Source organism: Condylura cristata, unplaced genomic scaffold, assembly GCF_000260355.1.
Source record: "Condylura cristata isolate star-nosed mole 26May11 unplaced genomic scaffold, ConCri1.0 scaffold00001, whole genome shotgun sequence".
NCBI lineage: Eukaryota > Metazoa > Chordata > Mammalia > Eulipotyphla > Talpidae > Condylura > Condylura cristata.
This window is the reverse complement of record NW_004567102.1, coordinates 10,011,508-10,038,981: the sequence shown is the minus strand read 5'-3', so window position 1 is coordinate 10,038,981 and position 27,474 is coordinate 10,011,508. Positions and strand designations below refer to the sequence as shown.

The window sequence follows — 27,474 nt, the reverse complement described above, 5'->3', positions numbered from 1 at the left end:
AGCCTCTCCTCCCCTGGGCAGCCAACCTCGACCGCGGCCCGGGCCCCGGCCCCGGCCCCGGCGGCCCGGCCGTGGGTACGATGCTGCCCAGCTCCATCCAGATTTCGGGGGAGCCGCTGTCAGGCGCCGAGGTGCGGGACATCTGCCGCGGCCTGCGCGACAACGCCGTGCGCCTGCTCTCCCTGCGCGGCTGCCGTCTCTGCGACCGCGACTTCGGCCGCATCTGCAGGGCCCTGGCGGGGGCCACGTCCCTGGCGCAGCTCAACCTTAACCTGGGCGTCGTGTCCAGTCCCAGCCGTATCAAGCAGCTGGCGGAAGCGCTGCGGACCAACCGCTCCATCCAGTCCCTCTTGTGAGTGCACTCCCTCGCAAGGGGGTCCCGGGCACTGCACCCCCTTACCTCCACCCGCCTTCCTTACCTGTCTTTCCACCAGCCCACCTTCTCACCCCTTGTACACACAGCCTGTTCCTCTACCCATGCCTGTACAGCACCCTGCAAGCACATGCTTCATCTCCAGACTTTGCACACTTGCAGCCCCACCCCAAATGAGATGGGATACTCACCCCCTTCCCCGTCTTCCTACCACACCCATTGATTTCTCAGGGGCAGCTCCTCAGTTTCCAAGAAGGAGGACTCCTTGGTGTCCTAGGCCCCTGCCTCTCCATTGTATCCACAGAAGTGTTCCAAGCCACCCACAAAGCCTTCTCTGTGACCTGTCCTGGATCTCAGTGCCTACCCCAGAAAAGGAACCAAATTCCCCTTCTATCTGCACTCCCCGAGAATCAATTACTGCGATAACCTCCGCTCTCTGCTTCCACCCCCAGCCTGCACGGCAGCCCCCTGACAGATGCGGGGCTGGCCTTGTTGAACCCAGCCCTGGCCCTCCATCCTGCTCTCGTGGCTCTGGACCTGGGGGACTGCATGCTGGGTGACGAAGCTATCAACCTCATCTGTGGCCTCCTCCCCCCAGACGGGGCCAAGTCTGGTGAGCAGGCCCTGTGGGACTTAGGCTGTTGTAACTTTGGTGAAAAGCCAAGTACAGAGGGCAGAGTGTGGTCCACAGCTGAGGGCGCGAACAGTGTGGGTAAGAATGTTTTAAATTCCTCTTAGGGATTGGAGGCTCAACAAGATAGAGGCTCGGGTCCAGGCTGGGATGGGCAGGGAAGTCATGGGTCTGAGTGGGAGTGGGGTGACTCCCAGCCACTGGGGACACCCCAGAGATCTGGGAGTAGGGGTCAAGGCTTACGGAGAGCCTGACCTCCATGCTGACTTGTCCATTGATGCTGTCCAGGCCTGAAGGAGCTAACGCTGAGTGCCAATCCTGGCATCACCCCTAAAGGCTGGAGCCGCCTTGCCATTGCTGTGGCCCACAGCTCCCAGGTCCGCGTCCTCAATCTGGACTACAACCCCCTGGGTGAGGCTCAGAAAGCCCCCTTCAATTCTCACTGCCCTTCCCCATCCAATACCTGTCATGGCAACCCCCACCCTGGGAGGGGAGAGGACGGTGATCTTGGAGGTAACAGAGGAAACTTTGTGCAGAGGACCAGATGACCTACAGTAGATGAAAGCATCAGTCACCATCCCTGTTCCTGACTGGCTTCCTTCATTCACTCACCCATCACAATGCCCCCTCCTGACCACCTACCACGATCAGGGATTCCAAGCCTGGGGGTGGGACCTAGGTCATTAGAGCAGTGGGGAGACTGCAGGGGAAGAAGGCCTTCAAGGGAATGCAGGAGATTGTGTGTGCCATCTCCCCAGGTGACCACGTGGCAGGGATGCTGGCCGTAGCTGTGGCCTCCAGCCGCACCTTGGAGGTCCTAGACTTGGAGGGTACTGGGCTTACCAACCAATCAGCTCAGGTGAGATGTTTTCATGCTTGGGGAAGATCAGAGGTTGGGGGGAGGCCACACACATACTAAAGGATTGGCAGGTTGGAGAGTGAAGAGCCACCTTAACTGTGTTCATCCTTTTCCATTCTCCTCATCACATCAGACCCTGCTGGACATGGTAGAAAATTATCCCACAGCTTTGCGGAGCCTGGTGTTGGCTGAGAACAGCATTAGCCCAGAGCTGCAGCAGCAGATCTGTGATCTCCTCTCCGAGGGGGAAGAGGAGGAAGAGGTGGCAGGTGGGGCTGGCGACACCCAGGAACGACAGAGAGGCCGGGAGCCTGCTGCCCAGCAGAGGGGCAGCAGCTCCTGGATGTGTCCCAGTGGTAAGAGCCCCAGAGGATGGTCAGAGGCAGGTTTGGAAGAGGGCTGGGATAAGGGAGTGTATGGGAAACCTAAACCGCCTCTCAAGCTATCTCTGATCCCCAGAGGAGGAATGAATGGTGGTCTGAACACCCTCTGCCCTTCCACAGATCCCAGCTCTCAGATGGTGCTAATGACGTCAGGACTGGGGGACAGTCTGTTGGCCGAGACCGAGATGTAATTCTCCACTTGGGCCTCTGCACATCGTTCTATTTATCTATGTCCCCAGCACTGCCCCAGACACCAGGGTCAGGCTGTGGAAATTGGGGTGGGGGTTGGGGTGGGTGCCTGGGGCTCTGGCAGTTCCTGGCACTGTGGTGGCTCTGGAAGCTGTGACTAAGTGTCTTGGGGGCACTTTAGCCCAAGGCAATACCTCTGGACTTGTTGGCAGCTCTGGCTGCAGCCCGCTGGTTCGGAAGAGATTTTACCAACTCTACAAAGTGGTGTGTGGCTGTGATCACTGGGGGGGTGGCCGGGCAGAAGGGGAGGAACTGGACTACCACTACGCACCACTAGGGGGCAGTGTCACCCCACAACCCAAGGCAGCATCTTCTGGTCCCAAGCCTTGGATTCCTACACCTGGGTTCTGGAGTAACATCAGTCCCAGGGGTCATAACTAGGTTCATGAGCCCACCCCCAGAGATAGGCTGGACCCTACACAAGGAGAGACTAGGGCCCTGTCAGGTTCACTTGACATCCTCTCCTACTGTCCACAGCCTACTGCTGTGCCCAAGGAAGCACAGTTGGTGTGGGGACAAGGGAGTAACCAGCAAAGACATGGACATGACAAGGATTTTAAATACTCAAGAACAGGGAGAGAGTGGTGGAAAGAAGCCATTAATAGACAAGTTAGGTCATACCAGTAAAATAGTTTAATCTTAAAATAATCATCCATGTGAAAATTTCCCAAAGCTGGAAGTAACAGTCTACAGCCAAGGTCAGAAGGGGGACCGGGCCTCACCTCGAGCCCACCTTGAGGCTCTGAAGTCCACCCTCCACTCCCTTCCAGAGGGAGGGGCGGAGGGAAGGAGGGAAAAGCTCAAGGCTGAGTCAGTCCTCCCCCTCACAGCCCCCAGGAATGCTGTGCCAGGGCCCCTGACGGCAACAGCTCATGCTGAGACTTGGGGGAAAAGGAAATGGTGGAAAACAGAAATTGGGAAGTTAATCTCAACAAAGACAAAACAAAAACATAAACTTGTGGATACAAAAGGCGGATGGAGAGAGAACACTGATGTAATCAACCCTTTAGCTCCCCAGAACAGCCCAGTTTGGGTTGGGCTGACTGGAAGAAACAACTTGAACCCCAACTGCATATGACTTTAGAGAATATTCCAAGAAGAAATGGGAAAAACATGAGGCAGGCTGGTGCCGGTCAGTCAATGCAGCCAAATGGCCTGATGTGGCCACCACCTGACCTACCCACACGGGAAGAGCTGTCAGTGCAAGTCTGCAGAGAGGCAAGTTCAAGGGCTTGGTTTGGGTGGAGGACCCTGAGCTGCAGGAGTATGGCCACCTCGGGGTCCCAGTGCAGCAATGGCAGGAAGGCAATGGGGGGGGCCCTAGCTGAGCAAGTTGCCCTGCTCCTGGGCCTGGGTCAGGCTGTCTTTTCTGTGTAGGTGGTGCACCCCCATCCTTTTGGGGCTGCGCTGAGGGCGGCTGGAGCTAGGGAGGGTCCAGGCCCTGCCCTCAGTGTGGACCGTGCCAGGCCCCTCCTCTGTGCCACCGTCACTGGGCAGCAAGCTCTGGCACTCTTCCTCAAGACTGGCAGGCAGATTCAGCTCCTCCTCGTCCTCTTCCCTGAGAAAGCTACGGCCAGATTCTGTTGCAGGCAAAAGCTCGCTCTCAGCAGGGGGGGAAGGTGCCTGAACCTCAACTCTGTCACCAGAGCTGAGAGCAAAATGGCGCTGCAGCTCAGGGAGTGTGTCGCGTCCGAAGGCTGTCCGCTGGGTCACAGCAGCCGGTGGCGGAGTACGGTCCACAAATGCCCTTTGCCAGCTGGCCAGCAGGTCCTCCTCGGAGCTGGCGGAGCTGGCTGGGGCACTGAGTGTTGCGGGGGCAGGGCTGGGCTGGTGGCGGGGTGAGGCCTGGGCTGAGGCAGGGCTGCTGGGCACTGGGCTGGGGCGGGCCCGCTCACTCCCCTCTTCCACCAGGCTCAGGGAAATAGCCTGGCGGGTGGCGTAAGTGCAGTTGGGCAGGGGGCTGTGGCGGGGGATCCGCACCTTATCCTCAGAGAACTCTATCACCTTTCGGCCAGGGTACAGGGGGTGTGGCGGAGATGGGGTGGGGTAGGGGCTCAGCTTCTCAAAGGCTGGCAGGGGCAGGTCCTCTTCGGGGGAGCCCCCAGCAGTGCACTCCCCATTGGGCTGAGGGGTGGGGCTGCCAGGGGCTGGGGGACTGGCTGGGTCCCCTAGGGCATCTCCACTCATGTCCACATGCACAAACACATCCTCGGCCAAAGGGCGGCCAGCACTGCCTGCCTGGGCTGAGTTGAGCAGGAGAGACTCTGGCTTCTCCAATACCCGGGCGATGACCGAGGTGGGCACCACAGCCCCCGGGGCCACGCTCGAGGTGGGGCTGGCAGCCTCTTGACCACTGTGCAGGTGTTTCTGAACCATGTCCTGCAGCTCACAGGGCAGCTGGGGCAAAGGAGAGGGGAGAGAGACGTGAACACGTCAGCCCACGGCAGCTTGACTCACGGCAAGCAGCGGTGAATGTGTTCAGGTCCCACTGTGTGCTCGGCGCTTTGCTAACTCCTCTCTTCACCCCATGGCGAGGTATAATCTCATTTCACAAACTGAAGCTCGCAGGGATAAAATAACTCGAAGCTGCTGACTATCATAGCTAGGATATTTGATTAACATCCCAGAACTGGTGCTAAGCCCACGTCTCAAACTTCCATCTCCCCACTCTCAGCCATGGTTTCTGCCCAAGCCAGACCTAAGTTCTGAGAATCTGTACTGACCTTGGAAATACCTCCATTCCTGTGATAGGTTCCACCAGCTGGGAGCTTGAGGCCCTACAGTCTTCAGTTTGCCCCTTGGGGTAGGGAGTCAAATGGGCCTCTCCTCCTCTGCCCCTCCCTAATAGTCTTAGAACCAAAAGTTCTGGCTCTCTGCTCCTTCCAGCAAGGGGTCCTGAAATTGAGCCCTTCTCTTCCTGCCCCAGAATTATCAACAGCTCCAGCCCCCAGTCCTAGTGAGAGCCCATAAGAGCACACAGGACACCAGCCAGTGGCAGGGTGGACTGACTGGGGTGGATGGTGGGGGTGCAAAGCAGAAAGGCATGGAAACTCAAGTTGGAGGAATCCTGAGCGCTGGCACGGCGCTGCAGGAGGGTGGCCCTGGCAGGGAGGGGGTTCTACTCACATCAGCGAACTTGTGGTTTCGGAAGTGGGATTTGTTGCACTTGAGCAGCTGCACCGCCAGGTTGCAGTCCAGCCGGTAGCGCTCCTGTAGACACAGACCCAGTTCAGAGCCCTGCCCTGAGCCACAGAGCAGGACGGCGAGGAAGGCCCCAGAGTGCACATACATTGAGCTCCTCCAGCTTGTTGATGGTATTCTTGGCATCCAGCAGCTTGTTGGTCAGCTCCACGATCTCCCAGTCCAGTGTTTTCCTATCCATCTCTGCCTTCTTAACCTGAGGCACAAGACTGGCGGTGAACCCAGCCCACAGCCCAGCTGGCCTGCCCTCCCCATCCGCCGTCTCCCAGCCCAGAGACACAGGAAGCCACAGGTGCTAGAGCAGCCAAGGCAGATGGCGCGGAGACAGACAATGGACAGACAGAGGAGACTGGACACCTCTCCTGCCTTCCGGGCCGGCTGTGGGTAGGGGCTCCTAAGCATGACTCCTGCTGCCTAGACCCAGGACAGAGGCGGGGGTGTTGAGGGGGCAAGGCCAGTGGTACCTCAGAGACAACAACTTCACACACCCAGGGGCTAAAGTCTATGCCTGTAACTATTTCCAGAAGCAGGCGACGAGGGGAAGGAGTGGGGGCTGGATGGCAGCTGGGGTACCCATGAGATTAGCCAGTTGAGCAGGAAGCTAACCGGAGGCTCAAAGCAGCCTTCTCATGTCAACTCGCAGAGTGGACCCACAGCCCCCTCGCCCCCAATGGGTGGGCCTGCCGCTTGGCAGCTGAGAAGCCAAGTGTTCACTGGTGACATCAGTCAGTACCTCTGCTCTGGCCTGAGCAGAATCCCCAGCTGCCTCCCAGGAGGAAGCCAATGGTCACTGAATGGGCCTCACGGAAGGAAGAGGAGAGCAGTGGGCAGAGGGAACCAGTCAGGACCCCGGCATTCCCGGACCTCAACTGAGGAGGAAGCCAGGGCAAAGGAGAAAACACACAAACTCAGACGCAACTGCAAAAATCCAGCTGTGGCTAAGGGAGGCCTGAGAGGAGAGTGCAGCAGCAACGGTGGCAGCATGAGGGAGACGAGGAGAGAAGAGAAACAGTGTGAGCATTAACAGTCCTGACTCGCACAGCACGCTGCGGCCCTGCCCACCGCCCCAGCCCGCCTCCCAGGCCCCAGGGCAGAATGGCCCCCCGCAAGTTCTAGCCCCTGCTCTGCTGCGAGCACAGTGCCAGCCGAGCTGCCCTTGTGGACAGATTACCAGCGTGTGCAGCTTGTCCTCCAGCTCCTGATTGGTCCGCTGGGAAGCCGTGTAGCTGTTCTGCAGCCTACAGAGGTAGACAAGGCAGACCTGAGTCTAGGTCCTGTTCTTAGGTCCCTCTTAGCCCTTTCTTGATACGGGATCTTAGCAAAGGCACCCTCTTCCCACAACTTCAGCCTGTGCTCTGGAGTCAGGTGATCGGAGGCCTCTTGCAGCTCACCCAATGAACAGGAAGTGCGTGCATGTGTGGCCTGGCCCTTGTTTCCACACCTGCGAAATTTGTCTTTGAACTTGTCCAGCTCCTCACGGCTCTGGCCCAGTTCCAGCTCCAGACAGTCCTGACCAATTTCTAGTTCACGCTCCAGGGCCTCAGTGCGTCTGGTGGCCGAAGCCAGGCGTCGGCGCAGTTCCTCATTCTCTTGCTGTAAGAGCCTGGCAGGTGAGGGGTCAAGAGCAGAGAAGCGTCAGAGAAAGAAGCAGTCCTGGAGTTTCAGACTAGGACAAGAGAGTAAGACAGGTATGAAAACCAGCAACTGGGGGTAGGGGGATCCTGGACACCGAGCCTAAGCCTGGGGCAGCCCGCTGACCCTGAGACCACACTTGCATGGTGCGGGAAGGGAAGAAGGGAGGGTAGAGAACGGTCCACCATCCCCCTCATTGGAGAAGACGACAGAATTGAAGGGGTGGGAGTTACAGTTCCCAATCTGTCTATGGTTACAGCCCAAGCCAGCCAGCCACCAAGCCCCCCAGATCCAGTTTCCCCACTGCACAATCAGGCTGCTCCATTATTAATCTCTTGGAAATCCAGTCCAGCACTGCCTTCCTCTCCAGAGACTTCATGTGGCTGGTAGAAAGGGCTGCGGGCAGGCAGCTGGCAAGGGAGGGCGCAGGGATAGGGAAGAGCTCTTTGGCACGAGCAGGCCCGCCGGGGCCATCCATCTTGATTTAAAATTTTTTTGGAGTCCATGAAACTTTTCCCAGAAGGAATATTCACAGCATTAAGCTTACTCCCAGATTCCCTAAAACAATCCCCCAATCTCTACCTCTACGTAATTCAAGGAAAAGCCCCACTGCACCAACAGCCTGCCTCAGAGCTAAGGGGGAGAGCGCCGAGTCAGGGCCAGGTAGGGCGGTCTCGCAGACGGCAGATACTCACTTCATCCTCTCCGCATCAGTCAAGGGCTCCTGGATACAAAAGAACAGAAGCTGGAGGCTCAGCTCTGGATCACTGGCCTCCCGCTTGGTCCACCCTCCAAAGAGCCCTGGAAGGGGCCATGTCTAACACCCAAAGACTCACAGCAGAAGTGGGCTGCAGGCCCTGGAAAGATGGAGGCAACCCAGTAATGCCCAGAGATACCTCGGTCTCTCTCAGTGTGATGCCCCAAGACCCCTTCCGACCCTTACCCTTATTCACGCCAGCTCGAACACCTCTTACTTCTTGGGCCAGCTGCAACCGTGTCCTGGCACCCACACTACCTCTCCCAGGATTAAACAGAGCCTCTGCTGCTCACTGGGCTCGTTTGGGCCCTGCAGGGTATGGCCAAGATCCTCCAGATCAGGCCTTTGCATGAAGGACAAGACAGTGAAAGGAGACATAGACAGGAGCTATGAGGCAAGCTGACAGTGAAGTGAAGCGATCAGCAAACTGGAGCAGGATTCTGAACTCTGACAAAGCCCTCCAGGCCTCCGGGGAAAGACAGAGACACTCAGGCCCCTTAAAAGACATGAGTAAAAGCCATCCCTTGTCAAAGCCTGGCTGAAAAGGGTGAAACGCCTTGCCTGGCTTTACGTGCTACCCCTTTTGTGCCCCAAGCCCCATGCTGGTCAGAGCTCAGCCAGCCAGAAGAGAGCAGACACATGCTTCAGCAAGTGGGAAATGTCAGGGGGCCCATTCCAAAATCAGACTGGAGTTCTGTTTCAGGAAAATGAGGTGAGGGGCCCAGATTATGGACTCTGGAGTCACTGACCCTGAACTTGATCCTGTTCTATCACACAAGGTATTTTCACCTCACTGAGCCTCCGTGTCCTCATCTACAGAACTAGGGGGATGCCGACTTGTAGCAGGCCTTTGTACCGAACATTCCCTGAGCTGAAACAGGCAACTTAGGAGATAGGAAGTCATAACATTTCTGCCCTGCATCTCAGCAAAGGGGCCACAGCGTGCCTGACACGCAGCACATGTTGGCTATCTCAGGTTCTGGGAATGTGCTTCCTGCACTGCAACAGGACGGAAATGAGCAAGCAATGTGAGTACGCTCCTGCGACACTCCCCTCTTCCTGCTAGTAAGCTTAAAGGAGGCTAACTGATCTGCAGAATGTTTTGCAGAAGGCCGCCTAGTTCCTAGCAGGGAACTACTGAACAAATGTTAGTCTAATAAAGCAAATCCAGAGGAAGGACTAGACTTCCAGGGACAGCAATGAGCAGCTGGGCCGTGGACGTAGCCACAGCACACCTTTTCATCACCCTTAGTGGGGTCAGTTTGGAGGACCAGAATCATGCCTCCAAACAAACTGGAGGGTACCTCTCAGGAAGACTGATAGTCCACGGGATCCTCTCTGCTGAGCTAGAGACTCTGGGGTCCTTTGGCATGGGCCACATCCTCACAGCCGTCTCTGAGGCACCTACGCTGCCTCGCCAGCACTGCCGCAGTTAGGAGCCCCTAGGCCTGTAATCGCAGTGCTAGTCTCATCCCAACCAGGGAGACCAGTCTCCTCAGACAGGAGAACCCCTGAGCTTGACACCACCTCCGCCAGTCAGACCTGCAGTACCAGTCTTGCTGACCTCCTGCTCAAGCTTGGATCCAGGACCTTCCGGCCGCAACTCCCGATGCTCTGGTGGTGCCTTACGGTAGGGTTTCTTTGCAGGGGCCGCACTGGTCATTCTGGAAGGTGAGGACCTGCTGAGGGGAAGCAGCAAGAAGGCAGTTCAGAAACATGGGCAACAGGCCTTTGCATGAAGGACAAGACAGTGAAAGGAGACATAGACAGGAGCTATGAGGCAAGCTGACAGGCCTGGGCCATTGCTGGGCTCAATAGAAGGCTGGTATTTGGTACATCAGTGCCCAGGGGTCAGGGTAGTGCTGGCTGGGAGAGCGGTCATGAGCCCAAGGGAAAAGGAGGAGAGGGAGCGGCAGGGCTGACATGAGGAAGAGTGGCCTGTCCTAGGAGCAGGGCAGAGTGTCCAAAGGGCAGCCCACACTCTCCCTGAGCTCAGAGGGAAAAAATCTGTTCTTTGTGTGTCGTTCAACTCTAGATTGGGGATAAGAATAGCACCAATTTCATAGCATTGTTGTAGATTATATAAATCACTAAAAACAGTACCTGGCACTTACAAAATGCATAATACATGTTAGATTCAAAAAATAAATCATGGCCATAAAGTGAGGATGCTCACCCCAACCCAGACTCCTGAGTGGAAGTCTCCAAGTTCAAGCCTTCACCACTCTCTTTCCAAAAACCCCTGCCAATAGGGGCCACCTGCCTGCCCGCTTACCTGCCAGCCTCCCCAGAAGAGAGCCAAGTAAGGGGCACAATCCTCATCAGGGACATACCGTCTGAGTGTCGGCAGATCTCTTGGTTCCGCTGTCCGGGAGTTAGCCCTCGGCTCTCTGCATCCCACAGCCCCTCCACTTCCTCCAGCCAACAGCTCCTGAAACCAGAGAAGCAAAGAAAGTGGAAACCAGGTGTCAGCTGCCTGTCAGTGCCATGGGCCTGCCTACCCAGTCCAGGACCTGGAAGGACCCAAAGGAGAGCCAAGCAGAAAGGTCATGAAACAGGGAGGCTGACGGGAAAGCAGGGCCAAGACAGGAACACTGGGCTGTTGCCTTCCTCCACACAAGCACATCACAGGCCCCACCACGACTTGTGTGTGTCTGTGCTGGTGTCCATGGTTCAGCCTACCAATGCCCAGTTCTATCCCACCCCCATCAGTCCTGCTCATCTCCCAGAGACTGGAAACAACTAAGAGGTTTGAGGTAGGTGGTTTGCAGAGAAGAACAATGGGGGAAAGGCTAGTAGAGACCTGAGAAGATGCTAGGAAGAAAGCTATTGGCAGTGTTCCCTGAAGCAGCCCAAAGGCCATCTCTGTATACAATGGTGGTATCCTCTCCAACAAGAATGGGTAAGCCCAGGGGAGAAAACCTCCAAAGGGAGACGCTTAGAGCAACCAGTCATTCTGGTCCCCCTTGCTCCCCTCCTCCCAGGTATCTGGCAATGACTGAAAACAATTCTGGTTATCCCAACAGGGATGGGTACTACTGGCATCTAATGGGCGAGCCCAGCGATGCTGTGGCCACCCTACAGTGTGTGTGACAACTCCCACAACAAAGAATTCCCAGCAAGGGAGGCTGAGAAACCCTGGTGTGGGAACCAACATCAGGGGCCTGGGCTCAGTGCTGCTTCTCACACAGAACATGGCCGTGCTCAGGCCCCTTCCTCATCTACACAGAAGTGACTGGACCTGTGTGCTCCCCTCTAGAATCTCGGGGTCTCCAGCTCTGTCCCACATGTAATAAGCTGGGCTGCAGCATGGGGGCAGCAGCCACCACAGGGACCCATGGAGGCAGTAACCTTAGGTGGCCTTCTGGGCACAAACAATCTCTGCCGCCATCCACCTCGGCAGAGCTGGGGACTAAGGGAAGCCTGCGGGCTACAGCATGTGTTCCTGCTGTTGGGACATGCCCTGACCATGACTCCTGTCACATTCCAACAGGGCCTGAGGCAGAATGAATGTGCGGAGGTAGGGAGGCGGGAGTAGGGAGTAGGGAGGCCGCCTGGGAAGGGAAGGAGGAGGGGCCCCCTCCAGGGTCTGGGCATCTGGGCAACTTGGTCTCAGGCTTGGGGGGGTGGGGGGGCGTGGCAGCAGGCACGAGCCGCCAGCCTCCACCCCTTTGATGGTGAGGCAGAACGTGTCCCCACAGGGCACAAGCAGCATGCTGTGTCGGGCTGGGCTGCCTCCCTGCACAAGAATCCGGGCGCGCCTGAAAGGACAGCACATTCCTGAGGTGTGGAGGAGCACACAAGTCACCCCCCTCAGGTTCCTGGGGCCACCCTTCCATGGTGGAAGTCCTATGGCCTGGGGAGAGGCCCAGAAAGTCCCAAGTCAGTCTGCTACCTGGGATGTGTGAGGTATATATGAGTTGGCAAGGGGGTCGAGCCAGTGACATGGGAGTAAGTTAGTCAAGAATCACTCTGGCAGAACCCAGGGGAGGCTCCAAAGTTGCTCTGCCCGCTCCCATCTCTACGGAGAAACCAGGTCCCTGCTCCCTTCCCCATCTGCAAAAACTTTTGTGTACCCTGCCCCCCACCCATTCTCAGCTTCTTCTTCCCCAGCCTTATTCCTTTTTTTTTTTTAAGATTTTTTTTAATGCATATAAGAGCTGGGGTGTAGGCCAGAGGTGTGGGCATTGAGAGGATTCGCCAGAAACAGAGAGAAACAGAACAGGCAGAAATTGACTGAAATACTCTGCTGAGGGGAGCAGTGGGCGAGGCAAGAGAGGTCTGCTCCGCCATGTGGGTCAGCTCCCTGGCCAGGGACTGAACTCATGCCAAGTGGCTGTGGCTGGCTTCATAGTGCTGTGCTTACCCCCTTGCACGACCAGGGAGGCCCCCCAGTCTTATTCCTGCCAATGGCCACACTGCCCACGAGATAACAGGTCACTAGGTAGGCGGGAAGGTAGGTAGGGAGGACAGTGACACATTTGGGTATCTAATAATTCTACCTGTAAGGAAAGTGTCCTCATACTGAGTACCACCGCCCTCGTTTGAGTTGTCACACGTCCCATAGCTCATCCTGCCTCATTCCTGGCCCGAGCCAGGAATTCCCCCGGCTTGCTGGAGGAGCGCAGGATGGATGTGGCTGGCGATGAGGTGGGCAGGAAATGCAGCAAAGGCTCTCTGGGCTAAAAGGGTGTAAAGGGAGGATGGGCAGGTGGAGGGAGCTTCTCTCTGCCAGTCAAAGCCAACTCTTCACACACATCAGAGTCTAGGGAGGGAGACACTCCCAACAGGAGGCAGAAGGCAGTGCCCACTAAGAACACAGCCTCCCAGTGAGCCCGCCGTGCCCTCCATGCCAGTCCATGAGGGAGAGTCTGTGCCACTCCTTGCCCCATAGGGGCCCACAGATCCAGCAGTGAATAGCAATATAATGGGCCTGGCAGGCTGCTGTCTGTGTGCTACAGGGAAGTAAGAACAGACCCAGCATGAGAGCAATAACAGCCGGGCACCTGACCCCCACTCTGGGAGATGAAAAGTGAACTGGAAGACAGAAGGGCAGAAATGCCTGGACTGAGCCCGCCAATCCCAGCTACTAAAGTGGCCTCCTCTGACCATATCTCCTTCACCTGAGGGCTCCCCAAGTGCTTCAGAGTGTTTCAGCTCTAGGAAGACTTCTAATCCTCATCTGAAAGAGGAGGTCCCAGGGACAGCAGTTGGATAAGGGCTACGAGAAGCAAGCAGGCCCGTCTCTGACCTCTGGAGCTCACACCAGGTCCCTTCTAAGAAAATGGTCTTCTGGAATGTTTAGAAAATGACTGGGAGAATTTCTACTCCTACCCCTCACTGCAAACTGAGCTTTATGGAACAGGAGGCAAAGGACTCAGATCATGTGCTGTTTGTAGTACAAGTATAGCTGTGCTCTCAGAGAAAGGCTGAGGCCAAAGTTAAAAACTCTGGCTGACCCAGTATGAGCTGGGGCTCCTGGGGTGGACCTGCAGACACAGTTGAGGGAGACACCCAGAGCAGCAGTAAACCCTCCCCATCTCCTGGAGATGAGGTGAGAAGGCAAAGCAGCTGTCCTTAACCCTCACTCCCACCCCCACTTAACTCCACCTCCCCTTCCTCTTCTGCATAGTATTCATTCTTTACTTACTCAAAAACAGTTCAGAGAGACTCAACCCCATTATCTGCTAGGGCAGGGGAGGGGGGTGGTGATAGCTTCCTAATTGCCATGTTGCAATCTGCCAGTCAGTACAGGCCGCCTGTTGCCGCCTGCCCTGTATTAAATACCTTCTCCCTGATTACAGCCCATGGGGCACGATTAGCTGCCTCCAGAGAACAAAGTCTACTTTCATCAGAAATGGGACTCAGCACGCACAGCAAACCTGTACTGTGAACCCACTGAACAGCTGAGCAGAGTGTAGACAGAGAGCGAGAGAAGGAGAAATGTGTGCCAGAAGTTAGCTGTGCAGTTTCCTTTAATCAAAGGATAAAAAAGTTGTCAAACATGGCTCTTTAACCAGAGGGTAGGACTCATACTAACTCCCCTTTGTGGCTATGGAAAGAGAAAGTGTATGTCACCTCGGGCTTCCCGGTGACCAGATGGCTGCTGCCAGAGACAGAGCAGCTAAGCAGACACTTTCAGACTCCTGATTCTCTTCAAACCTCCAGCCTACTCCGACTCCCAGCAAACACCCACAAGAGGCAATAGCAAAACATTCAGGCCCAACAGCCAAAGCCACCTTCTCCTCCTCCTGCCTTCCTGAGGGACTGTCCAAGGCCTGGGGCACAGTGCAAGGTGCAGAAGGGGAGCTCCAATTGACTAGGTCTCTCCCTGTGGAGAGTTCAGTCACCCTTTCACAATGATCCAGGAAAGGGAGACAGGCGGGAATCCTAAATGGGTGTGGCTCTTGGGCTTTTCAAACTTCAGCCTTCCCTCACAGACAGTCTCCTCCAGCTCCCCAGATTCCATGCCACTTCACTCCACTGGCTCTAGTCCAGCTGCTCCGCCTTAGAGAGACCAACTGCCCCCCTGTTCCCCACATCACCATACTCCCTTTAAGAAATGATGGCCCCAGCAGTTTATCTGGGCTCTAGTCACTTCCAAACCGAATACCTTTCTGCTAAAGGTTCTCACTGAATCAACTGAGGAACCAGAGTCAGTGAGTCCAGGTTTCTGAATCAGGATGGACCCACACACCACCACAAAAATCATTAAAGTTCTTCAAAATTCCCCTACAGAAAATCAAATAGAATTAGCAGTAACTACTGCTTTTAAACTGAAAGGAAAACCAGCCCCTACAGTTCCCCACTGTGCAGTATGCTTCCCTATTTCCCTCAGAACCCAGCAGGATACAAATAAATACCAAAAATAAACACAGACCACTCTTAAAGGCCCTAATCAACTGCTAAAGCATGCATGTCTGATCATTCAGAAAGCAGAGGGATAGGGGAGAACAGGGAACCCTTAACTATGAGCCCTAGTGTCTGAGCTCTGCAAGCCTGAGGGAAGCTGCGGCGTGGAGGGGGTGGCTATACTTCTGTCTTGCCTGCTTTACAAGCCTCTGAAATCTAGACTCTGCCTCTAACTTCGACCCAAAAGCTACAAACTAGCAGCCGGCCAAGCCAGGCTTAGAATAAGGTGACCCAGTAGGAGCCCTGCAGACTGCCCATGAGGGCCAGCCACCATTAACAAAGACCCCTCTGGGTTCAGCCTTCCCCACTCCCCAGATGCCCCCTGCTTGCCACAGTTCCCAGTTTCCGGCGGTGTGCAGCTGTTCCTGAGATACACTAGCAAAGCCCTCAGCAATCCTGGGCGCGTGGCAGGCAAGCAGCCAGCAGCTGGCGGGGTGGGGCCTGCGCAGGCTCTGCTCTGGGACGATGACTAGGCTGGAAGATGCCAGTCTGTGCCCAGACCAGCCCTGCTGCTCCTGCAACAGCCAGGCCTGCCACCCCTTCAGGCAAGTCCAACTTCACCCAATTGGGACAAGCTGCCTGCGGCCCTGGCCTGGCACCCTGCCTGCTCTAAGTGGAAGAGACTGACAGGTTTTTAAAAGCCAAAATGGGTGGGAATTATTCTGCCACAGAGTAATCCTGCAGACTCAGAACTAGTGCTGGTGACCTGAGAGAGCTCGCCTGGCTCCCCACCTGAGCAAATACTTCAGTCTATCCACCTGGCCTCTCAGCAAAGCAAACACTCAGAACAAAGAGGCTGAAGACTACTGGTGATGATCCAAGCAAATCAAACTCCCCCTCATACAGGGAGGGCCAAAACATTCCCAAGATCATAAGCGCACTTGACATCAGTCCCCACACCCGCTCCTAAGGAGCTCCTAAGGTAGGAGCTCCTAAGGAAAGGTAACGTGAGAAGTGGCTCTGAACTAAACCTGCACTCCAGCCCCCCTTCGCTTTCCTGGTCAGAGCCAAGACACAAAACCTCCAGCTTGCAAACTCCCTACGAGGGTCACTCCAGTCCAAGCTGTTTGTGCACCCTCTTATATTTACACCCCCGTCCATGCTGGTAGGCATGCCCTGCTTTCTCTTTGCAAGGCCCAGGGAAACAGAACCCACTTAAAAGGTCTTCAGGTCCCCCATCCAGCCCATAAAATACTGCATTGTCTCCAGAGGCCAGAGTCCCAGAGAGTCTACCAAGAGTTACCTGTGGAGGATTACGAGGGAGCCCCTGGCAATCGGCCTTCCTATTAGCTGCAGGCCCCTCTTCTCTTTTCCAAACTCGGAGGGAAAAGGAATTGTGGTGGGAGCTTCTCTATAGAGCAGACTGTTGACCAGTCTCCCAGTCTGAGATCAGGGCCTTTCCTGGGTCCAATGTGAGTCCAAAGCTAAGTGCTAGCCCCTCTGGCTGAAGCGTCTTTCCCAGTTCTTCTGGGTTAAAGGGTTAAAGTCCACATAAAGCTCCAGGCGTGGTGGGCAGTGAAGGGTCAAACTCCACCCACTCCACCTCCCAGAGCAATGGTCACCAAGGAGAGCTCCATCTTAGATGGGGACCTGGCTCTGGGCTCCAGTTTTCAGTTAAAGTAGCCTCAATCTTCTGCTCAGGGAATTTTCCACAGCCAAGTCAAAGTTTTCCTCAACCTCCCCATTCCCAAAGAGAGCCCTGCAGTTAATCCCAATTATCATCCTGGGGTGAGAATAATGGGGGTTACTACTTAATCTTCCCCTCTTGAAAAAGTGAAAAAAAAAAAAAAACTATCTAAAAGAAAACTCCCTTTCCATCTAGTTCCTTCTGACTCTGTGAAGCAGAGAGAGCATGGTAAGTGAGGGCTAGCCTCAAACACAGGGCATGAAAAGCAGATGGAACAGAACACTAACCTGAGCTGATCTCAAGAACTAAGAGGTAAGGAACCGAGGGGAAGTTGAAGGGGGACAGAGGCCAACAGCAAGCTGGCAGGCGGAAAGGTGGGCATGCATCAGAAACCCCTTCACCTGCCTATGAAAGGGCACAGTCTTCCCCCAACAGCAGGGACACTGGGAAGATGTAGGAACCCCAGGAGAGCAGAGGAAATGGCATCATGGAAGGGGAAGAGGCAGCAAGGCTGGGAGGAGGAAGGGAAACAGGGCGCTGCTGATGGTACCCCAGCGCAGGTTAGTTGGCCCGCGTCAGACTCACAAGGTTAGTGTCTTCTCCCCAAGCAGCCAGCCTTCCTGGTTAGCGCCGTTAGCGACAGACCCATGGCAGGCGCCTTCCAGGCACTCCATACAAACAGACAGCTTGGTCTGTGAGCAGCCCAAGTCCGGAGCTGCAAAGAGAGAGCAGAAGGAATGCCCAGCTGCAGGGTGCCTCAGTGCCCTGTACCCTCCCAACAGGGGCAGCTCCTCCAGACTTACCACTAGGCCCTCAGAGGCTTCCCCCATCCAGAAATCAGCCAGGGGAAGCACAGCACTCCCCCTCCAACCAGTGAGACCCACTCACTGACCCCAGGTACCAGGATTTCCGCTTGACCAACAGAAAGTGAGGACAGCTGCTATGTGGAAGGGTACACTGCTGTCGGAGGGGCTCCCCTCTCCCTTCTATTCCCCAAACACTGCTGCCAGGCAGCACCAGAGTTCGGAAAGCTGGGGTGGAGAAACAAAGCCACCCCAGCTGCAGCTGCCACCCACCCCGTGACTGTGCCAGCAGAGTCCACTCCGCCACCTCCCACGGGCTCTGAGGAAAGGGACAAGGAGAGAAGTGGCCCAGGGATCAGAGGCTACACAAGAGCTGCATCGAAAACAGAACAATGGGGCAGTGTGTGACCAGGCCGAGAGCAGGGCTTGTCAAGGGAAGGTCTGGCATAACGCCACTTTTCAGCTTCTCAAACGCTGGCTCTTCCCAGCAAGCTGTCCCAGAAAAGCCCAGAACAGGTTGCAAGCTCCACAGTAGCCAGGCCCCCAGATCTCACAAGGACCATTCCACATCCTCAGAATGAGCAGCACTCAGAAAGGACAGTGCCCCCATCAGAGCAAGACCAGAAAACACTTCCCTGAAGCATCCAGAACCACCCCCAGGAGAAAGGAACATATGCTGGCTTAGATATCTCATGGTAAATGTGGCCACAGTAGTGAAATCCCAGAAGCCCCAACAGAGGCAGCCCCCGGGGCAGCAGGATAGGAAAGCTACAGCCAGTAGATCATCGAATGTCACTTGTGCTTCAAAGAGAAGAGTAAGATGTTGGCAGGAAAAAGACAAGAAAGAGATTCTTCTTTCTGTCTGGAAAGTCCCACAGATGGCAAAATGACTTACAGTAGAAAAGGAAGAACAGTGATGACCCCGAGTGGGTACGGCCCTCCTCCCGTGCTCCACTCATGCAGGCAAGAAAAGCCTCCAGGAGGCGCCCCAAGGATCTACACACTAGTCTCCCCATATTGCTCACAACAGCCCCAGAGTTCAAAAGGCCAAGTAGTGACTAGGGAGGGTGAGCCAACCATCTAGAAGAAAAGGTGACCATTCTTCCTGAAGCCTCTGGCCTCTCCCCTACACTGGTTAGCAAGCATGGCCATTGATAAGTGACCTTCAGAATCCTTACCCACAGAGTTAGTGCAAAACATCAGCTGGAACTGGTTTGCTTTCAAAAGATAGAACGGCAGGTGACCTGGCCAATTCAAAGTTTCTAAAATCCAGGTTGAGAGATCAGTGCTTTTTCTCTTCCACACCAAGTATGAAAGAGGAGTGAAGGAGAGAAACAGGTGAGAAGAAATGTCCATGCATCACACCCATTTCCATCCTGATCCCCACCAAAGGGCACTCCTGCCAGACAACTGTGAAGCGATCCCTCAGAGACAATGGGCAATGGGGAGGACCTCCAGGAAAGCATCTCCATTCCTCCCAAGGAAGCAGCCCACCAAGCTGGGAAGGAGACTTAACTAATCCTTCAAAGCCTCCAACAGCGATCACTCCACCCTTCGATCACTCCACCCCTCAGAACCTGCTAGGTGAACATGCTGAAGGACAGTATGTATTCTTACTGAGTTCTGCTTATTTTCCAGGCCATGCAGACCATGAAGTACACAGAAATGGCTAGAAGGGTACATGATAAAGGTTAACTGGTTCTCTGTCTTTGGGGAAAGGGCTTAGACAGAAGCAGTGAGGGAATAAAGGGAGGGTCTTTTATTTTTTATGTTTTTCTATATGATTGGTATTTTATTCAAGGATATGATTTTGTTGGTGATGAAACCATTCAAATTCTTAGACAGGCAAAACCCCTTCATCTCACTGTGCTTTAACATTCTGGAAGCACATTCTCTTCCATTATATTTCCTTTGATCCTCACAGTCATAGTCTCTTATAAGACCCACAAAACAGGTTGTGACAGATAGGACAAGTGATTTGTGAAGGCCACAGGAAGAACTGGGACAGAAAGAACCCGGTTTCCAATTTCAGGGAAAGCATGAAAAACTGCCTTCTCCAAGGAACCACAGGAAAGCCAGGACAACTCCATACTGATATAAAGACCCTAAAAGGCTTCTGAGAGCCTCCACTTGGCTCTACTTAGACTGTGAAGGTACTAGAGGCCACTGCCCGATACCAAAATAACAGAGTTCTAGCCCACTGATTAGGTTTAAGGTCCAAGCTGATTCCCCCACTCCAGGCAGTCCCTCTCCTCAGGGGTTTCAAGCTCTGGAGACTATCACATTCTTCATAGATTCCAAGTGTCACCTAGCAGACAGCTGGCATTTACAAGATAGTAACTAACAAAGAAGTGGGGTCCCATACTTTACTCATGGTCAGTCCAGTCACAGGCCCTTTGAAGAATAAAAGGACACAACAATCCAGGCTGGGTGAGAGATGGGCTCCTCCAATCTCCTCTCAGATCTGCTTAACATACAATACAGCTTCTCTCTCCCGCACACAGGCCATCCGCAGATATGCTACAGTGCACACCCGGAGCCCCTTACCCCATACACAGGAGCAAGGTATACAGCCCCTGGAAAACTCCACTCCACTTTTAGCTACTGCTTTCACCCTTTGACTCGTCTAGGCATTAACAAGATTGTTCAGGCTGTGAGCAGGGAGCACACCTAGATAGGACTAGTGATACTACCAGAAAAGCAAGCAGGTAACACCAGGCACTAAAGGAAGCTTAATGAATAACAAAGAGGATGCCAGCAGCACTTTTTAGAAGAAATTTTAGCAAGAAAATATATCAGGTACATATTTCATTGCTTCGTTTAACCCCTTCCTGCAGGCTTATGTGTGTATCAGAAGTAAAAAAGCTGAACAGGGAGAGAGCTGAAGCCAAGCACCGAGGGGATCACTCAACCACATTACTTCAATCCTGGAAAATAATTAGTAATGCTATTATTAATCACCCACTGTTAATGCAGGCTCTTCCTTTCTAAGCATTGAAAAGGTTTTGCCAGATCAACCCTACCTGCCTTGGTCTCACTAAGGAAGGACTGGGTTGGGTCACACAGTAACCAGGGTGCCTTAGCACCTACTTGGTAGGACTATTAAGTAGGACCTAAACAGTCTAGCCCTACAAAGCTTCACAGCTGAAAGACTTTGCCCTTGGTAGGGGACAGAGAGGTTAACAGTACTTGCATTAGAGTGTGGTGTGTGCTCTCTGAGCACAGCAAGAACACCCTGGCTTGGGACTGGGGATTTAAGGACCAGGCAAGAAGGCTGCCCTCCCTAAGAATCAGACATATCTTTCTCAGCAGACTGTAAACTCACACTAGAACACCACTTGGCATTATAACAGTTAAGAGGTCTAGACTTCTGGAAACAAATTCCTTTGGTGTTTGTTGGGAATTGATGCCCTAAGGACTACTCCCATCAACTATACTAGTATCAAAAAGGCAAAGAAAAAAGCCAGACTCAGTTACCTCCCACCTATGGGGAACATCTGAGTAGGCCTGTTCTGTGGCACAAGAATGTCATCAAAGGACTGAGAAAACCAGGGTCAAGGAGTGTGCCTGCCTCTATACTTGCATGTGCTGCCTCAGCCTCACCCAACACTTTCAGTCTATAAAACACCCCACCCTGTCATCCAGTCTCAACTACATTAAAAATCCACCACCTACCAGCCCCCACCTGTATCCACCAAGGTCACCACCTATCTTGTACACATGGCATGATACTTCAGAGGATTCATTACAACACAAAAGCTGAGAAAACGCATCAACAATCTTATTTTACACAGCCTACTCATGGATGATGTTCCTACTTTAACTATTTTTATAGCTTCATCATAAAAAAAAGAGACTCAATTTTACTTCCACCTCAAAAGCGCTGCTAGAATCCTGGCAGAAACTAACTGAAAGGCTTATTCTAGTTTGAGTAAAACAAAACCTTTCAAACCCCACTGCGATTTTCCAGATAGGATTCATTCATTCAACAAATACTTGCTGAGTATCTTTCACTGCCAGGCAGCAGGCCACATGCTGTGAATACCGCTAATACTCAATATTCCTGCAAAAAAGGATGTCATCCTCATTTTATAGAGGACAAGACCAAGGATCCTACTAGTTAAGCAATTTACCAAAGTCACACAGTTGGTAAGTGGCAGAGTCAGGACATAAACTAGGTCTGCCAAGCTCCAAAATCAGATTCTGTCACATAGCTCATCCCACCCCCTCCCCAGGTCTCCTGTATCCCCACACCCCATGATCAGGAAGGGGATCAACTCAATAAAAGAGACAGACATATAACAGAACTCACCAAACAACATGGTGAATGCCAGAACAGAGGTTCAAGCAAAGTGCTGTAGGAGCCAAGAGGAAAGCAGGGTAGTCCTCTCACGGGGGTGAGGAGAAGCTGGGCCTTAGGGAACTAGCAGGGATTCAGAGGCAAATATGAGCATTACAGGGAGAGGGAAATGCACAGCCAAGAATACATGAATGTGCACAGCAGGTTCAGTGGGAAGTTTAGGAGCCAAGAAGTGGAGTGGAAATAACTCAGATGAGAGGATCAAGTTTAGACCAGAGAATAAAAAAAAATTTTGTCACATGATGGGCTAAACATGTTATTTTGACAAGGAGAAACACAAGGCATTTCTAAGGAAAGAGACATTCTTTTTATAGGGAATTTTTTTTTTAAGATTTATTGTATTTATTTATGATACCAGAGCTCAGGTGTAGACCAGAGGTGAGGGGGAGTGAGAGGATTCACCAGAGACAGAGTGGGGAGCAGAACAGGCAGATTGACTGAAATACACTGCTGAGGGGAGCAACAGGCAAGACAGGAGAGGTCTGCTGTGCTGTGTGTGTTAGCTCCCTGGCCAGGGATCAAACTATCAAACTCAAGCTGCAGTGGCTACTGATAGCTTCACTTAATCCCTTGCGCCACCAGGAAGGCCCAGGAAAAGTTTTTATAGCTGATAGGCTGAAATGGGGAGACTGCCTGCCACATTGCATTCATTCTCTATAGATCACAGCATTATAAATTACCTATTATATGCCCTGCACTATCCTAGATGCCAGAATAAGACAGTCACTATTTCTGGAGCACTTGAAGTCTTGTGAGAGTCAGAGAAGTAAAAAGGCAATCACAACGAAAGTATAAAAACAGATGCAAGCACAGAAGAACACTACAGAAGGATAGGATCCTAAAGAAGTGATATTTAAACAGACTTGAGGGACCTCCCTGGTGGCACAGGGGTGAAAGACACAGCACTATCGAGCTATTGTCAGCCACTCTATTATGCAGCACAGAGTTCATACCAGGCCAGCCAGGGAGCTGACACACATGGAGCACACACCTCTCCACTCTTACCCACTGCTCCTCTCAACAGTATATTTCGGTAGATCTGCCTCTGTGTCTCTGATGAATCCTTTCACCCACTGTAGGACCAGCCCGCAGAGGTCCAGAAGCTAGCGAGAATGAGATACGTCCAAAGAGTTATAAAGCGGCTGAATCCAAGTGTGAAATGTCGACCTGGTGTTCCAGTGGGTCCTTGGCATCAAATTCTGGTGGTGAGAAGGGGGTGAAGGGATTAGATTCCAAGTTAATACACAGATAAGGAGTGTTATGAAAAAGTTAGATAACAGAGAAGTGGGTAAAGGGGGAGATTTGGCTCAAAATCCATCAGCTTCACCCTGCAGTCCAAACATTTGCTAAAATGTGATCTGAATCCAGAAAGTCTGAGAACTTCTACCAAAACACAAAGGTGTACTCTAACAGAGCGACACGCTTCAGCATGCTAACTGCAGCACAAATCAAGATAAAGTAAATTATCTTGAGCTAGTAGGTGGCTTCTAAGTTAATGGAGGGTGGGACAAGAGACTGACAAATGCTACCTAACTCTCAAAATCTTATGAGCCACAAAGAACAGAAGTTCATCACAGAGCTAGGTCACAACCACCAGGGAAAGCCCTAACTCTTGAACCCCCATTCTCCCGAAATCTGGTGAGATACCAGGCACGTGCCTACTCTGATGGCTGAGTGTAGAATCATTTACTGAAGAAAAAGTTGGCCCCTGAGGGTGTGTTAAATAGACAGGACATGACTCAGAAGGAGGGGGAAGAATGACTCTTAAATACAGGGCAAAGGAAAGACAGTCAATCAAACTCTGGGCACACCTCTGCCCGCAGGCTGCACAGAGGCCTCCTCCCTGGCTAACAAGAGAAGTGAGTACTATGCCAAGGCCTTCCTCAACAACACAAGATTCAGCAGAAGCACACTTGTTTTCCTCTGCCCCCAACCCCCGCAAGCTGGGGGTAGGGAGTTGTTTAAAATGCCACCTTTTAAAAATAACTAAATAAATAAAATGCTACCTTCTTTTCTTTTCTGTGTCGTTTGTTACATGCTATTTTTAAAAGAAAGGTAACTATGAACTTAATGCTATGGCTACTTCAAGTGCTCATGTCAGTAATCAGTCAGAAACAGACCTTAGGTTTGTACCTCATGTATACAAACACATCGCCATACACCCCTTTAAGGCACACTTAGAGTAGACCTAATGTCAGCCAGCTCATCCATCCCCAGCTCGGAGCTTTCACAGGGCAGTCATCAAGTTGAATCATGAAAAGTCCAGATTTGGCACAAAGGGTTCCTTCACCAGTCCCTGAACCAGTTAGTATTTTTGAGAGGAAGGAGAGAGCTGTAAAAGTTGAGCTCCTAAAATATTTTTTAACCAAAAAAATTCACTACAATATGAGTATATATATATAACCATCATAACAAATGTGAGCCAAGATACAGTAAAACAAACAAGAAGTACAAATTGCCACCAGGCATATTTAAAAATTAACTGTATACAAAAACAAATACAAAATAACCTCAATTGCTAAAGCAAAATTACCAGGTTCAACTCCTACCTCTGCTAGTAGCTGGGTGACCTTAGACAAATTACTTAACCACTTGGCACTTTTATGTACTCATCTGTAAAATGGGGGTGATAATTCTATCCATAGTAAACATAAAATACTAACAACAGTGCCAGGCACATAGGATGTGCTCAGTTAGCATTAATCTTATTACTTCTCAACTGTAAAGAAGGTTCTACAACCTTCCAGCTTTAAACATGAAATTATTGGAATTTCAACATTACTTTAAATAATGATAGTCTTACTCTAAACAACTCTATGCTAGCTCTAACATCAGGCCTCCCTAACAGCAGGATAGCAGCCCAAGCCAATGCAGGTCATCCAAAGAGACACAAGGTTTAATCATGAAGCAGAAATTGAAGCTGAACCCTGACTAACATAACACCTATCAAGCACTATTCTAAACACATCAATGGATTAACTTTTTAACCCTCACAATACATTGAGAAAAGTATTACTACCCATGTCTTTTGACTGAGAAAGCTAAAGCACAGAAAGCTATGCAATTTCTAAAGATCACAGCTAAAAAAGGCAAAGCCGGTCTTAAACTAGGTAGTATGGTTCTGGCGTCAGTGCTCTAAAGCCTTGGCCACAGTCCTTGCTGATTACAGCTTTTTTTTTTTTTTTAAAGATTTATTTAGGTATACAGAACTGGGGTACAGGCCAGAGGAGCAGGGGCAGTGAGAGGTTTCACTGAGTCAGAGTGGGGAGCAGAATAGGCAGATTGACGAAGTACACTGCTGAGGGGAGCAGCAGGCAAAACAGGAGAGGTCTGCCACGCCATATGGATCACCTCTGGGGCGGGGGATCAAACTCGCAGTGAAGCTTCTGCTGCCAGCTTGCAATGCTGCATCCTAACCCGTTGTGCCACCAGGGAGGGCCCTGATTACAACTTCTAAGGGAACATCCACAAATTGTTCTTAGCAAGAAAGTTCTCAGCCTTCCAGAAATGGAGTCACAGCTAAATAGCTATTGACTATTTAGTTCTTCGGATATCTGAAGGTATGAATCTAGCCTAGTAACAGTGATTTGGACTGGTTTGTCTGGAGTAAAATTTTGTGGCACGGGAATGCAGTGGAGAGACCAGCAGATAGTTAGTGAGGATCAAACTAGACCTACCAGTCAAACCGATTTTTGTTTAGATGTTTGATGGGCGAGAATACAAAAAGCTACCAGAAAATGGCAAAGTCTACAACCCTTTCCTTCTATCACACCGGTCCAGATTACAAAGCAGCTTTCAAATATCAGGGAAATACACATGTCCGGGGTTTTACCAGTTAGCATGACCTCTTACTACTGGCTTATCTCATTTTCTTCTTCCTAATCCCAACCTACTTTTCCCCTTCCTCTGAACCCTCAACTCCCAAAGGAACTCTTAATGAACTTTCTTATCAAAAGTCAAAGGCAAAAGTAGAAGATATTTTGCAAGAGTGGATTCACGGGTGGGTGACAGCAAGTACCTTAATGGTCAGTGAATACCATCAGATATTTTATTTTCTCTTGACGCCCCATCATCTGTCACCCACAAATAATTCTAGGCAAGTTGCCAAACTGAAGATGTGATGGGGTGATGGAATAAATGCAGTGAGCATGTAGGAAACTGCTTGTGACTTTCAGTCTGACCTCTAGGCCTTTGCCCATATTCACTTCAAAGACAAAGGGTCCATCTACATCCAGCTCTCAAAATTCAGCATGCAACCTAAGCAGAAAACTAAATTTGGAACCAAAGGAAATACAATCTCTGTAGAAGAGAAACCTCCTAAGATTAAATGATCCTCAGCATCACTAGCAGCCACACATCCTGTTCCCAGGGAGCATGTCAGCCTGTACTGGAGACCACCTTACCCGCTCTGGGGTGGGGCGGGGGCAAGACGCTACCTCTTCTTTCCAAGCAGGCACTGTGATTTCTTCCAGTCCCTGAAGCCCCTTAGTCTTCAGCTGAAATTGGGGCAGATGCTGCTACAGGAACGGTGGGGGGGCGGGGGTGGGGTGGGGAAAAAAAAATGACCTAAGCCGGGAAGAGGGTCATTTGACTGACTTTAGTTCCCTCCTCAACACACCTGCCCAGCATCCTCCAGGTCTCGCTTCCTCCTGCCCCATTATCATTCCACGGAAAAGACCCCTTTCTAATTCTACTGGCTTGATACACACCGGCCTCAACCCCACGTTTCAGAGTTTCAGATTTCTTTACCCTCGCTTAAGAATTTCCCTCCAGTTCTCCACTCTGCTTCTCCAAGCCTAGCACACAACCTACTTGTTTCCTCCGCCCTAAGCCCCCTCCCCCAGGGCTGCCAAAGGATCCTAGGCCCCTCCCCTCCGCCCCAACTCCCTTTTTTTCTCTCCGCCTCCAGACTTCCACCATTAGGTTCCTCTTTACAACCTGAGAGCTAGTCTCTCCCCCGTTCCTATTCCAGATTAGCGTCCCCACGATCTCACCCCCATCTCTAACCTCCCGGCCCCACTACTTCAAGCCCACAACAAACTTTCCGCCGCTGCCCGATGCCTTCAGGCCGCCATCTTGCCGCGGGGCAGGCCGGGTAGTGGCCACGACCGCGGGAATCCCCACGCACGGGCGCCTTGCGTCATCGGGGCGTGGTTGTGGGCGTGGCCTCAGACTGAGGAACTGGGGCACTGGGTGATGGAGAGAGTCGGGGATCCGCTAACAGCAGTATTTGTATAACTGGCCTCTGGAAAAAGGAAAATATCAAGAAATAGGCCACTAGCGAGAAGAATAGGATTCAAAAAGAAAACAAAACGATGCAAAGAGATAAGGTGAGGTGGGCCTCCCTGATAGCCAGTGGGCTAGGTTTCAGTGCTCTCGCATCTAGGGCATTAACCCATGTGGCACACAGCAGACCTCTGCTATCTAGTCGCTGCTCCCTCTCGCTGTGTATTTCAGAAGATCGACCTGCTCTGCCAATCTACTGGTGAATCCACTGCCCATACCACAGTTTTTCTTTTTCTTTAAGATTTATTTATACATACAAGAACTGGGGTACAGGCCAAAGGTGTGAGGGATGAGAGGATTTACCAGAGACAGAGAGGGGAGCAGAACAGGCAGATGTGCTGAAACACAGTGCTGAGGGGAGCAGCAGATGGGACAGGAGAGGTCTGTTGTGCCATGTGGGT

At 52.3% G+C, this 27,474-nt stretch overlaps 2 protein-coding genes across 11 annotated transcripts; one reads left to right on the top strand and one right to left on the bottom strand.

The window, feature by feature from the left end:
- Nucleotides 1-46: 46 nt before the first annotated feature.
- On the top strand, nucleotides 47-2,696 carry LRRC73 (leucine rich repeat containing 73). The gene is made up of 6 exons (XM_004673516.2): nucleotides 47-352; nucleotides 826-986; nucleotides 1,293-1,415; nucleotides 1,763-1,863; nucleotides 1,997-2,219; nucleotides 2,367-2,696. The coding sequence occupies exons 1-6, from the start codon at nucleotides 81-83 to the stop codon at nucleotides 2,435-2,437; spliced, it is 951 nt and encodes a 316-aa protein (XP_004673573.1). The 5' UTR covers nucleotides 47-80; the 3' UTR covers nucleotides 2,438-2,696.
- Nucleotides 2,697-3,110: 414 nt separating this feature from the next.
- On the bottom strand, nucleotides 3,111-26,901 carry TJAP1 (tight junction associated protein 1 (peripheral)). 10 transcript variants are annotated; one of them, XM_012723123.1, is made up of 12 exons: nucleotides 26,829-26,901; nucleotides 26,191-26,301; nucleotides 17,210-17,339; nucleotides 10,419-10,516; nucleotides 9,650-9,767; nucleotides 8,024-8,052; nucleotides 7,138-7,299; nucleotides 6,868-6,934; nucleotides 6,616-6,645; nucleotides 5,785-5,892; nucleotides 5,622-5,705; nucleotides 3,111-4,892 (listed from the first exon to the last, which is right to left on the bottom strand). In XM_012723123.1, the coding sequence occupies exons 5-12, from the start codon at nucleotides 9,746-9,748 to the stop codon at nucleotides 3,816-3,818; spliced, it is 1,656 nt and encodes a 551-aa protein (XP_012578577.1). In that variant the 5' UTR covers nucleotides 9,749-9,767; nucleotides 10,419-10,516; nucleotides 17,210-17,339; nucleotides 26,191-26,301; nucleotides 26,829-26,901; the 3' UTR covers nucleotides 3,111-3,815. The 10 variants fall into 10 exon arrangements, with proteins under 10 accessions (XP_012578577.1, XP_012578574.1, XP_012578586.1 ...); XM_012723120.1 differs by having other exon boundaries at nucleotides 26,191-26,304; nucleotides 26,829-26,885; XM_012723132.1 differs by having other exon boundaries at nucleotides 26,224-26,304; nucleotides 26,829-26,885.
- Nucleotides 26,902-27,474: the final 573 nt, after the last annotated feature.